The 14,279-nt window shown below is 43.4% G+C and overlaps 1 protein-coding gene across 37 annotated transcripts in view; it reads right to left on the bottom strand.

Annotated features, from left to right (window-relative positions):
• LOC135915154 (histone-lysine N-methyltransferase PRDM9-like) overlaps positions 1-14,279 on the bottom strand; it is a 473,262-nt gene that overhangs the window by 64,290 nt on the left and 394,693 nt on the right. For 27 of the 37 annotated variants that reach the window (XM_065448169.2, XM_065448155.2, XM_065448165.2 and 24 more), the window contains one exon: positions 12,563-12,721. In XM_065448169.2, coding sequence (XP_065304241.1) covers positions 12,563-12,721 — 159 coding nt within the window. The remainder of the gene's footprint in view (positions 1-12,562; positions 12,722-14,279) is intronic. The other 10 variants (XM_070523466.1, XM_070523460.1, XM_070523457.1 and 7 more) reach the window with 1 other exon arrangement.

Below are 14,279 nucleotides of genomic sequence, written 5' to 3'. Positions count from 1 at the left end.
CGTTGGGTGCACGGTGCGGTTCTAAAGGAGGGCGCAGCACTGCTGAACGTAGTGGAAGCGGCTCTTCAGAAGTCCAATGCACCGGTGCACTACGGACTGCATGGCAGCCTGTGCAGTGTTGTACCTGCGTTCTCCAATGCACGTCAATGGATGGCGTGGCATTGGAGTCGAGAGTCATGGTTCCAGGGGTAGCCGCTGTACCTGCATGATAAGAAAAAAATAGTATTAGGTTATCTGCAAAAGGGTGAATGAGTGAAGCATGGGTAATGTAACATACGCCTCCTACGGAGAGGCTGTAATGAAGGAATGTACAGGATGAGCACCTGACGCAGCTGTGATTAGCGCATATAAGAGTGGCTGCTAAATAGTAAAACCCCTATTTTTAGCATTCAGGAAGGTATCTGTTTTGACGAGTAGCGTGATTTGCCTTCCTTAATGAATATCAGTGTTAAAAGAATGTCACAAGACGCATGCACTGTACTTAAAAGTGCATATACATACTAAGTACAAGTGTATGTACATACTCCCCTTTAACCAAAATTAACGAAGACGCCTCCAACGTGTTGAAATGGTGCTGGAATAATGAACTTCGTATTATTAGAGCCGAGAAAATAAATGCGCAAGTGCTGCCATAAATGCAAGGGAGGCTTAAGTCATTATAAAGTCGTCGTGATGTGCAAGACGCGCATTTCAGTGGCAAGTTTGATGGCTTCATTTGGTGAACATATCTATGGAGCAAGGACAGAAGTGCTATGTCGGGTCTGCCACTCAGTGATTGAAGGGAAAGGTCGAGTTTTCATTGTGTAGTGCTAGACTGGTAGCTGCAATTTCGGGGAATGAATCGGCCTGCTCGGTTTTGGATGGTTTCTAACATGCGGATTAGGGAGACCATATAGGGGACGCGAACTCAAGCTGGGGGCGTACAAATGATAGGAATGCTAATTTACGGCTGTTAGACGGGCAGTCACGCAAGTCGCGACGAATATACCCAAGAGATTCGGAAGCGTTTCGGAATATGGTAGTGATGCGAAAGGCCCAGTAAAGGCTCGGTATGAGGCTTGCGCCTAGATATTTATATACTGATGCCTGAAATACTATATTCGTATGTATATAAAAGGAAAATCTATGAAATTGTGTTTTTCGCGTGAATGACATCAGTTTGCATTAAGATGAGTTAAGTCACATTTGCCACTCTTCACAACATTTTGTAAAGAGATGAGGGTCTTCTTGAAGAATGCTATGATCATGAAGGCTGCGAATTGGTCGATATAGTATACAATCATCGTCAAAAACACGCCTGCAGGATGAGATGTTATTGGTAAGATCATTGATGTAAATAAAAAAAAAGCAAGAGTCCTAGTAAGCTGCCTACGGTACACCGGAACTGACATTTGCAAGGGGTGACGAAAAATTATTAACCGCTGTAAATTGATGATGATTATTTATAAAGTTACGAATCCAGGACAGCGTTTTGCAGTCTAATTAGAGAATGGATAACTTGGAAATTAAACAGCAGTAAGCGACACTGTCGAAGGCTTTGGAGAAGTCGAGAAAAATGAAATCTAAAGATTACGGTGCATGTTAAAATGCAAGTCTGTAGTGAATTCTGGTAACTGTGTCTCATATGACAAACCTTTCCTAAACTTGTCTTGATTAGTAAAGAAAAAAATCATTTGATTGGCGATAACGATATATGTGAGATGCAATATGTTCAAGCATTCTGCAGCAAATACTTGTCAATGATATTGGGCGATAGTTTTCTGGGGAATTCTTGCTGCCACCTTTGTGTAATGGTATCACTTTTCCAGTTTTCCTGTCTAAGGAAAGCTGGCCTGATGATGACTGGTGGAAAATAAGACAAAAACTTGCTAGACAGTTTGGCTGTACTTTTAAATATTTTTGAGTTAATATTATCGACACCCGAAGAAGTGGTCCACTTAAGGTTAGTTATGAGACCTGTGATACCATCCTCTGTTACATTGATGGATTGCATGTACTGGTAATCTAGATCAGTCACTTGCGGCAGATTTGAATGGTCTTCTATTGTGAATATGGATAAAAAAATGCATTTAAGATTACTGGGCATTACTTGTCACTGATTTGAGCTTGATTGCCATCACTTAGAAATGTGATGCGAGCCACTACGAGATGAAATCTGTCAAAAGTTTTTGGGTTGCTTTTAAGTAGTGAAAGTAGATCTTGAGAGTAGTATTTTTCTTTAGCCTCTTTTAAGGACGAGCAGTAATCTTTCAGAAGTGAGCTATATTTATCCCATGTCACGGGCGAGTTTGTACGCTTTGCAATTGCGTATTGCCTATTCTTTTGGTTTCTTAGCCTTTGAAGGTAGAGTACTTGGTGAACCAAAGGTTTCGTCTACCGCCTGTTATTTTAATTAGGGTATATATGTTCCCACTAAAGCAGACAACTTCTCTTTAAATAGAAGCCAGTTTTTGTTGACTGACCGAGCAGAAAGCGAAGCTAAATAGGTGCCAAAAAGAAATGACTCAAGTTCCTTGTTAATATTGTCATATTCTCCTCTGTTGTAATCACGGATGGTTTTGCTTGGGACGCCTGTAAAGTTCAAGATGATCTAAAGATTACGTTTGGGTAGCTTTACATAGACGGGTTCAGCGGTGTTAGTGAAAACTAAAACTAAAATGTTACCGCCACGAGTGGGCTGGGTAATCATTCGGAATAAATTGGACCCATTAAAGAAACGAACCCCATTGATGTATGACAAGAGGATGATAGGTTATTCCAGCCGATGAAAAGAAAATAAAGTCACTAAAAAGATAGACGATATCAGCTTGACAGAGCTCAAGGGCTTTTGAAACACTATTGCGCAGTTCGACAAGAAAGTACTCATTTGTATCGAGAGGACGATAACAACAACCTATCAGTACCTTGCTCCAATAAATTTGACATATAACCCATACTGTCTCAATACTGGAATCCACATTATTACCTTGTGGGGAAACTGCTCTTTTGATACGGATGAGTACGCCACCATCTCTATTTTCAGTGCCATCACACTTTAAGATGTTAAATTAGCTATCATGTAGATATATTTCATTTATCTGGTATTTCACGCTGTAGCCATATTACAGTAAGAACAAGAATACCTGAACTGCAGTCATCAAGAAATGAGGCAATATCGTCGCGTTTAGTCAAAAGACTTCGGATATTTGGGTAAGATATCAACAATGACGGTGCTATGACAGGTGGCTTTGACTTCTTGCGGTTCACATAATGCAGTGGGGTTTGCAACTACTTCCCACAAGGAACAACAGTTGTGCAGGAGCTCTGAAAAATATAAATGGCGTCCTCAATGCGTAGTCGATTGCTTGATAACGTACAACGCTTAGCTTCTGTTTTGGCCAAAGCAATTAGCTGTTTTCCTGCCTGCCGGGTAGCTGGCGAAAAATCTTCCCGAATTGAAAAACCAGACCCTTTTAGTTTGCGTGCAGAAGACAAAATACTGCCTTTGTCTTTGAAAAATGTCATTTTTGCAATAATAGGCGTCACCCTGCCTTCTGTAAACTTCCATAATCAGTGCACTCTCTCAAACTGCGCAGTCGTGAATTGCGTGCCCAACATTTCGCAGCGAAATTGTATCACTTCTTTTTTCTGAAGCAGCCATGTTTTCTTCAGCTTCGTCTGCTATTACAAAGAAGAGCAGGTTGGATCACTGCATACAGTTTTCTGCCTTTTCACATCTAGAGGATATATTATACAGCTGATTGGAAACGTGACGCAATGTTTCCAAACACGTTCCAGAATCCCCAGCACGTTGAGATGGCATTGATGATTGCAGCGATACTAGCTGTGTATTTAACAGTTTAATTTCTTTTACAGTGGCGTTCTTCGTTCCCTCGTTTGAAGTCAACGCGCAAAGCCTTTTGATTTTCTGCATGTTTTCGTACATTTTCCAAAGCTCCTGCTTGTCCCTTTTGGAAATTTTTACAATATGGCTTGCATAACAGCCACGGCGTCTTCAAGGTTATTTATTCGTTATAAGGCAGCAACGAAGGCGTCGGCCTAAACCTTCGACATTGGATCGAAATTCTGCTCCAAGTCACTCGCGAGGACAAGTAACAGCTCAAACAAAGTAAGGTATGTTTTTGATACCAAAATAACCGACCGCTTAAACGCGTCAGTCCAGTTTGTCGGGCACGACATCGCTATGATAATATAATTGCTAGAGTTAACCGAAGCAGCACCTGCCAGGTAACCAACCTTCAAAAATGGCATTGGTGAGGAATGCCTACTTGAAGCGATGTCGGGCCCGAAGCGGATGATGGCTGGCTGGTTTTTAAATCCCCCATCGGCTGTGACGACTGTAGTATTGGTTGTAGGTTGCCAGATGAGTAGTCGAGCGAGATCCATATTGGGTCTTGCATGCGCAGCCAAACCACAGGCTGGGAACGGTCCATTGTCGCCTCGTTGGTTGGCCCCGAGGATGATGTAGCAGTAGGCCCATATAGTGGCAATCTGCAACACTGGCATTGTTGACGAAGGCATACTTGATCAATATAGTACTTTATTTCTTTGCTGTGCTTTCGTACCCATGTTTCAGTGTGTATTAGGTTTTTATGCTCTTTAATCATACGTGCACAAATTTTGTTATTTTCATGTAATTATCAAGAGAAGGTATCACTTTACAGTCTTTGAATATAAGACCTCCTTTTGCATATATTTCGTACCTAAATGTACTTATACGCAAATAATTTCAATTTCTATAAATGTCCATATTAAAAATAAGTTTAAAGTACAGCACAGGTGTGTTGTCGCTTCTTTCGCGCAGATACCTTGGAAAATTCGAACATTCCACTTTACCTAACCACTACAACATAGGCGGCTCGTGCTAAAAACATCCTCTTACAGCGTGGGAGCACTTTACTGATTGCTGCCATTGCAACTGTATAAGTTTTTGCCGCTGCTCACCATTCAAGTTCTCTTGGCATTGCGTGCCTCCTTGAACCGACGACGCAACCACGCTGTTCTCCAGACGTAGGCGTGCTGGTCTGACCCCGGTCGAGGAGAGTCCACGGCGAGAATCTCCGTGCCTGTGTCACATATCTGACGAGAGCGCGCACAACATCAGCCACAATTTGCTATGACGGGCAGACTACACAAAACTAATGACACGAGCATTTCATGGAAGGCGTAGCAGCCCTTGTGGCACATGTAGATTGTCTTCTGTTCGTGCATCGGTGCGATGATGGCGAAAGGCTGCCGTCCACGCATCCGATGACGCCAGGACTGGCGCCGCGTCGAAGGAACGCTACTTTAAAGGCTGCCTTGTCCTTGGGCGTCCTCGAGAAGTGGACCCACTTGTTGCGGGTACCTGCGTGGATGATGGACTCCGCCAAGCGTCACAAACACTTGGTCACCACCGGCTGGGTCACCCCAAACGTCTCCTTGCCTCCTGCCGTCCCTCGGCAGCTGACCGTGACGAAGAAATGCAACGAGCACAACACTTGGCACTCTACCAACATCGTTGTTGCTCTCACGCCTCCAAGTTGCTCCGCCAAGTCGTCGCAAAGCCACCGCACAGTCTCTTCAGGCGAAACTGCCGCCGAAACAGGTCGTCTGTCACGTCAAACGCAACCTCGGGCTCCCTCCTCCCGTGGCCGAGCTGACGAGCCGCCGCTGGCAACGCCATCAAGACGGAATCTATTTTGTATTCCTAATGGAGCGGGGTAGTGGCCAGTTATGCCAGGATATTGCCGGGTTTGTTCGGCGTAATTAAGCATAATTAGTGCGTAACCACCATTTAGACGTGTCGGTTTTTGAGGGTTCCTGACGTCGCTTGAGACAGGCAAAATGGGCACGGCCTGAAAAATGTGGGCCAATCACGGAGGGGTAGCGGCGGATTCGGAATAAAATCGCTTTGGAGCAGCTTTACAATATACCGACCCTAGTTTGACCTTGGCTGACCTTGAAGGTCAGATTTACAGCATTTTTTGGCTTGGTATCTGCTCCACTAGAGCTCCCGCTTTAAAAGATTTGTTCTCCAAAGGAAACCGTGCAATATGACAGTAGAATGAAAGCTGAGTGTCGGGCCGCGATTCGCGCGCAATCACCGAGCGGCAACATCAAGATTAAAATGAAATAAAGGAGAGAAAGAAAGGGATGCTTTTCTAAGGCGCAAATGCGTGTCATATGTAGCTATAAACACAGTTTGCGCGGTCTGAACGCATGTACCAGGGAAAGTAGTAGTACGAGTCACCCTTCTGAAAAGTAGCATCAGAGTGGAACCCTCCCGCGATTGACGTCACGGCCAGAACGCCACTCGGTCAGGCTCGGATGGATGTTATGAGCGTCTCCTTTGGAACGGGGCGGTGGGTTGCGCCACCAAGCTCGCTGGGATGCCGCGCGCGCTCGATTCTTTCGTGTATGCTTGGGGTATGGGTGGCTGGAGCCGCTGTTATTGAACCATATGTCACCTTCTTTCTGTTATCACTCCTGAACCAGATTTATTTCGTAAAAAGGGCGAGAGTTGAGAAAGTTTGCCGCTGGGATATCGAAAGCTATGTCGTGTTAAAAAGGTTCACTCGTTTTGCAATGCATAATCGCCGCGTCTGTCCATAAAATTAGCGTAAGAAGAATGTCTGCAAATTCAACAATTTGAAATGCGAAGCATTGCATGATGGTTTGATAAAGGCTGAACATTACCTTAGTACATGGCTATGAGGGACATTGTATTTTACACAGAAGAAATGTCTTGGTATTTGGTGTCAAAATGTGTCCGTGTTAGAAAGACAGTACCCAGCGAAGCTCTCGTCATGATTCTTATTACTCTGATGAGTTGTTCTTCTCAAATATGGCCACTTTATAATGCGTAAAAGAAATATTTAGGCGTGCATTACGTGCGAAAAATTTTCTGCTATGTCACCGCTCTCTGAAGCAGGCCCAAATAAAACGAATTGCTCATGGCTACGAACACGATGGTGCATCATGTATATTATGTATATGCTTCACTAATACGATAACAACAATCAACTTAAAAAATATTTCGTGATTAAGATCGAGAGCCAATAAATATCTAGCCATGAAACGTTTCATAGTGGCCTTCAGTAGCCTTTATTGACAATATGACACACCCCTCCCCCAACCATAGTTGCCAACTGTCGTTGTGGCGAGGCATGCATTGTTAGGAAAGCCCATCTGTTCACTACAACTTCGAATTCAAAGCATGAATAAGTTTTTTCGACAGTTCAATTACAATGCCTAAAGCATACTTGAGATGCTATAGCGCACCTTAGGCTGCCTACGTAAGGAAAACTCAAACATCTTAAGCCACACCATGCCTCGATCCAGCGTTGTTGAATTATACAAACGGAGAACTACTTGCATCGTCGGTACATAAAAGAGAACTTCGCAAACCTTCACAAGGAAGACACCTCAAGCCTCACAATTTCACCTCGTTTTTGACCCTCCAGCTTGGAGTTATATCTTCAATACGTGCCATACTACTAATGAATGAAGCCTCAGCATTTTTTTTTGGCTGAAGCCATACGGTCCAAAAGGCATATTTTCACAGGAAGATTGTTTTCCGAACAGCCTGTGCATTTCTCCGCAAAGTTCGGAAATTTACATCTCGAAACTAGTGTCGAAATTGTTGCGAGTGCATTCGCCGTGCGATGTCCACTGCTAGAATTTGTAAATTGTGATATGGGTCATAACATAATTAGCTAAAAAAGTTAATTGTGAATTCTCCTTGATTAGTCGATTTTGCATTTCAATTTTTCGTGCAAGTAGTGTCGCCTCCTCTGAGTAGACCGGCTCATCAACTAGAATTGAGCTATCTGCCACAGGCAACCTTTAAAAAATATTGAGAGTGTTCGCTGAAACACCCTGTATATTCCACGCGGACAAGAAATTGCCCTTCAACGTCAAGAAGGCATCCTTGAAACTAAAAGAAAATTTCTTTCTCCCACTCATAACCTCCTTTCGATTGTCCGATTCTCGATTTCCATGTTAAATAAAATAAATGGAAATTACTTTGTCTACAAGCCAGAGCGAACTGGTAGAGTGAACATCACCTAAATTCTCTAGCAATAATCAGCCTAATTTAATGGAATACACGATTTTCAGGAAAGAGACAAAGATACACCAAGGTTGTATATGGGGGATCATTGAATCTGTTTATAAATACAATCAATAAAAATGATTTTGATCTCAACATGAAAACATTTGTGAAGCAAATAAGATCTAAGCAGACAAATATGACTCCAGTTCGAAAATCTGGTTTTGTGCTTAATTTTGGGTAAATTCCAATCAATATTTTGTGCGAGTACCTTTGGTTTTAATGTTCATACGGTAGACGCGTACAGCAGTTACGGATATGCGAAAAAATTAAATACGTGAAAAAGTAAACTACCGAAATACCTGGGCAATTGATGGGATACTTACAATCTGAAGAAAGGACGCTACTCCATTTCTGATAACGGTATGCATTCCTCAGCCTCTAAAGCCTCAGATCATGGTAGATGTTCATTTCCACTGTGATGGGAGGTTAATCGTTAAAAACATCCACAGTAAAAACGTGCTTAAATGACGCCAAAATGCTTGCAACTGAAATTTTCTGCACTGAATAGGCGTTAATGGTGATTCAGCTGGCAGTTTCAAGGCGAAGTCCAAGAAATATAAAAGCGGCAACCTGTTAGGGTTTGTCATCAAGACTGAATTGCGGAACGAAGACCCAGACGAACATCACCCACTTGCAAAATTGTTATACTAACTGTTGGGGTAATATCTCCCCTCGTGATGTTTTGACAGCCAGATAACACAGCTTACATCGAGGATTTCTCCAAGTGTTTTCGCCGTCACAGGAGCTCAAAAGCACACCGCGCGCTTTGCCCACACTGTCACCCTTTGTGTGAACTTGTACATGTGCGTAAATATTCGGCCACTCCTCGGAAGATGTTTGTTACCATGGCTCAAACCTATAGTGGCGATAGATGATCTGCCGACGAGCGAGTTGATCAGCGCACCCAATTGATTATCGTGGTTATTTATCAGTTCGCACAATGGAATACGTGGAATTTTCAACCAAATCTCTTAAAATAAGTCTTTACACATAGTGCATACGTTGCTAGCAAAAACGTCTGTCGAGTGTTTTTTTGCCCTCAAAGCGACTGCGGCACTGCGTAAACTGATGCGGTTTCTCATCCATGTCTTTACTGCGGTAATGTTCCGAACGCAACTCGCGCGTAAGGAATTCTGTTCATCCTTCGCAATGCCGAGGTCTTCGCCTCTACAAGAGTAGATATTTTAATCGAGAAATTGCTTGGCCGCCAATCATTAAGGACATTGTGGGCCAGCGTGAGAATTTTCGTCTGTATGCTTTTTAATATGCCTGGTGAGTTGGGTCCTCCACATGTAAGATTTACAACAACTAGGGCACGCGAATGGCTTCTCACCCGTATGCAATGCGAGATGATTCTTGAGGGATTGCTTCGTTGTGAACCTTTTATCACACATTTTGCAGACAAAAGCTTTTTTACCTGCATGGTCAGCGAGGTGGTGCGTGAGGTCATTCTTCCTTGCAAACTTTCTGGGACATAATTCGCAGACAAAGGCTTTTTCAGCCGTATGGGTCGCGAGATGGTGCCGCAGGTATTGGTGCCTTGCGAAACTTTCAGAACATATTGCGCAGACAAAGGGTTTCTCCCCCGTATGGCATCTGATATGTTGTTTGAGGCTATGATTCCTTGTGAAGCTGTTATGGCATATTTTGCAGACATAAGGTTTTTCACCCGTGTGCGTGCGGCGATGTGCCCCCAAGTTGCTGCTACGGCTGAATGACTTGGGGCTTTCATCACAAATGGAGGGCTTTTCGCCAGCGTGTTTCCTGCTGTGTCTCTCGAGTGCCGACATTTCAGGAAAGTATTCGCGGCATTCCTTGCAGGCATATAGCTTGATGCTAGTGTGCTTGAGATGATTGTCCTGGTTCGATGCTCCACCAGAAAGAGTGTTGCCGGTTACACTGTGCCGATTTCTTGCTTTTCGAGCGCCAGCATTCCTACGAATAGACGGACGGAATATTGTAAATAGGCACAATAACTGCTGTTAGAGAAAGACAGCAAGAGTTGTTTTAGCCAAGAGCAGCAAGAGCTACTTGCCCACAATATGAGAATGAGTGAGAAAACTTGCGTTATAACACGAGTCATCTAAAAAAGGATACTTCTCTAACTCACAATAATTGGTGCATTTGATGTCCAGAAGGGGAGGATTACTCTTATAGCCTTAAGAAGTTAATTTACTACGGAATAACAACCTCGTATGCTTTATTTGTAAACCCTTGCAAACTGGGTGGTTCTTTCAGGAATCTCACAAATAGACAAAGTATGCGGAACTGACATAGCTGTTGTCACCTGAAGACGCCCAGACAATTTAGCGAATATTCTTTATCCGAAAGTAGCCTGTTTAGCCTAAACGCTCACAGCACGTTATTTGCATTTTCTCGCTCTTATGCTTTTGCAGATGTTTCTTGAGAGTGCGTTGCTGCACGAACGACTGATCACATTAAAGGCAAGGAAATTATGTTTTGCGCCCGTGTCAATGCGACGATGTAAATTAATTAATATGGTTCCTGTGGGCAAATCACCTTGAATATATATCGAAAATGAATGGCTTTATGTCCGCACATTTCCTGCTGCATCACTCGAGTTGGCGCAATTGCGCGAGGAATTTGAGACATCCCTCGGAAACGCTAGGCTTGTCGCCAGTTTGCGTTGTGAGTTGACTGTCCAAGCTCGACGGACTAGCGGGAAAATTTTCGTTGGTGTCACACTACTGGTTCTTTGCCTTCCTTCTGTCTGCGATACTACAAATAGGCTGACGCAGGATTTCACAATGGCACAGTAACATCTGTAACTGGAAAACTGCAAAATGTTAACTTTTTGCGAGAAGCAGCAAGTACTTTAGCGATATATGATATTAACAAAAACACATGAGATAACTGGCCATTTGAAACGCATGGCTTATCGAACTAATATTCTTGGTTCAATTTAACGTCCAGGTAAATCATCGAGTATTTCGATAGCCTTTAGCGAACGAGGAGAGAGCGAGGCTCGATTTCGTCAATCACGAACATGTAAAGTCAACAGGCTATGATGCCAACGGAAGCATAGGGCTAATTGCATGTATTAATTGTATTATAAATGTACTTTAAATGTATTATAAATGTATTAATTCATGCAATGTTAACTTACTAATAGGAGGTCCCCCTGACAGTTCTTGTAACTCCGGGACCTCCTTCTGTACTATTGATGAATGATGAAATAAAAAAAAATATATGTGACTGAGATGGGACATTTAGCAAATAATAAAGAAAAGGGAAAATGAGAATGGACGAAGGTATTACCGGTTGCTAGGTTGGAGACAAACGCACAACCTCCGTACATACCCTTATGGTGTTTATATGTAAATAGCAACCTAATATTCATTGATTTGCATATTCTTGCAGACTGCGCTGTTCTGTCAGGATTTCTACACATGGTAAGAAAAAGTGTTCTAAAATAGCACGATAACTATTGTTACGGAATGAGAGCCACTCGTTCTTGCAAATACTATTCATGCGAAGGTATCGAGTTTCACCTAAATTATGAAAACTAATTATGAGGCTGACCGTAGTGGGGACTACTGAGTAATTTTGACTTCCTGGGCTTCATTAATGTATACTTTGCACGTCTTTCTCTGTCTATGTGGATATTGCACAGGAGATGAGAACCGAAGATTGTGACAGTGTGATCATGCTAACTGTTATGTTCAGTATGTAATCCTATAGCTTCCGAATACGCGACAATTGGAGTGCTTTCATATAAAATTCGAATGAAAAAGTTTGTGTTCGCAGGCGTTTCAGAATAAAGGCTAGAAAAAAAGTAGTTTGGTATATAGGGTTGGACGTGGTCGAAGAAACGGCGCTCTTTTCTGTTTTTGAATTTCCAGCACGACCACGTGACTTGAAGCTTTGCAGTGTGTCTGCCACATGCTCAAGTGTTTCATTTCGTGTAGGCAAGCGTACTAAAGAAACTTGAAACCATACTCGAACCGGCAATATGTTTTGTAGAATGCACCCAGAACTGTGTTTCGCGTCGTATGAATACACGGGGTCTGTCTTTTTGCAATATTTGAAAGGCACTTTTAGTTTGAAGTCAGAATATAGTTTCTATAAAATTTATGGGGTTTTAATTGCCAAAAAACAAGATGTGATTATGATGCTCACTGTAGTGGGGGACACCGGAATAATTTGCACCACGTAAGTTTCTTAACCTGAACCTTAATCTAAAACTTTTGTTTCCGCATTTCACCAAAATATAAATGCGGCCGTCGTGGTTTTTCTCAACTAGGCGGACAGGTCACACAAAGCAGATGTGCCTTGCGGGTATCCAAACGAAATGAAATATACATTAATTAAAAAAATAACATTCGCTTTCAGTGGCGTTACTCGTGGGTGCAATAAAGTGAACCAGGTTGCAGTTGATCTGCATACGGCACTTTATTGGCACAGGTTTTGCAGAGGCAATGTTAAGATTTCATATATAGGGCTCACCTCACACCGCCTTTCATATTGGTTGGAGGTTTCTCCATGGCCGCCCTGTTTTTCTTAGGTGTTGACTCATCACCGCTGCTGCTGCTACTAGTGCTGCTGCCGCTGGTGCTGCCACTGCTGCTGCTGCTACTAGTGCTGGTGCTGCTGCTACTGCTGCTGCTACTGCTGGTGGTGGTAAAGACAAAAGACGCATAGTTTAAGAAAAGCGATTGAAGTTGCATTGCACCTTTCGGTTCTCGCGACAAATAGTGTTGGATGGCACAGTCCTCGAGATTTAGTCAAATGAGTGTGACAGCTCCATAGCGGGTGAAGTCTACCTGTTATATTGGTGCATTAAAAGTAACTAAACTATACAAACAATGTGTGACTCAGCTGCCCAGAATTAATAACGGTACTAAACGATTGCCCAGAAACTTCCCCGTCATGTGGCCTGCACAGGTCACACAAGTGAACGTATGTTCAAATAGACTTGTCAATATTGGCCTTCAGTTGAACGCAGGTGTTCTAGAATTCATCGAAATTGTCTACCACTCAGTACTTGCACATACAATACCGCATGCACTATCGTAAGGCTTCTTTTGCAGGCTGTCTACCGTCGCTTTGGTTTCCGTGTCGAACCGTGGGCATAGCCTAATGTCTTCGATATCACCACAAAAACCACAAGGCGGGAAAACGCATCGTCCAGCTTTGAATCACAACGTCGGGGAGTGCGGAGTCGGTTCTCATGCGGTACAACGCCATTTCTACTTCGCGAGTAATCCGTGGGTCACACAGGTGTGGTGTGGAGTCTGGTGGATAGCCCTGAAAGGAATGGGGATAGCAGCCTTATGTTCTGAAAAATATTTGGCGCTCTTACTTTTGGGACACATGTCTGTGATAGGCATGCAATAGTGTCAGCTTTTTCATTTCCCTCAATTCCTACGTGGGGCAGGATCCAATGAAATTGAACGTTGAATCGCTTCCTCGTTAGAATTTTGATGAGTGCCAGAGATTGCCTTGTAAACTTGTCTCGACGTAGGTTTAGGTGTAAACAGTGTAACAAGGATTTTCAGTTCGCGAGCACCGCGACGTCTCGTATGGAATAGGCGCGTAGTTTTCCCCAGACCGCGGTAACTGCGGTAGCTTCTACTGGTGCAGACAAAACTACGCGATACTGGCGGCCAGACGATGACATATGAAGGGAGGGTATGCCAAATGCCGCTGCGAAGCTATCTGTTTGTGCACACTCCTGCCCGTATGGTGCATTTGTATGTGGGTTTGGAACTCTGATCAAGAGGTCTAGCACATATATTTTACTTGGACAGCTGAAATGGTGTCGTTTCGCTGGTTGTTAGGATATACTGAGGCTGCAGTAAACTATCGAAAAAAGGCTTGATGGGTCTAAGATAGTCCTTTTAGGTTATTCCCATCATGAATATCGAAAAGTGTTCAGCACCGCATGGAAATACGAGCGAGTTCTTGCTCTTAGCTTCCGTAGAAGCTTCGTGCGCACGGGGACTCGCCCAGCCTGAACAGCAGCGTCAGCAAGACCCGAGATTCCAAAAGGCACAGTTGAAAAGACTTCTTCAGTACCAACCTTGTTTGAAGCGGCCTGAGGAACCCAATTGCCAAACAAGGTCCCTTTCAGTGCACTGCCTCCAAGTGCTGGAATTGGCTCAGAGATGGTAACATGAACGGAAGCTGATGGAGAAGGCTGCTTGTTATCAGTGCAGGGCTC

The sequence above is a fragment of the Dermacentor albipictus genome, chromosome 8 (assembly GCF_038994185.2).
Source record: "Dermacentor albipictus isolate Rhodes 1998 colony chromosome 8, USDA_Dalb.pri_finalv2, whole genome shotgun sequence".
Taxonomy (NCBI): domain Eukaryota; kingdom Metazoa; phylum Arthropoda; class Arachnida; order Ixodida; family Ixodidae; genus Dermacentor; species Dermacentor albipictus.
This window is presented reverse-complemented; position numbering and strand designations above follow the sequence as displayed.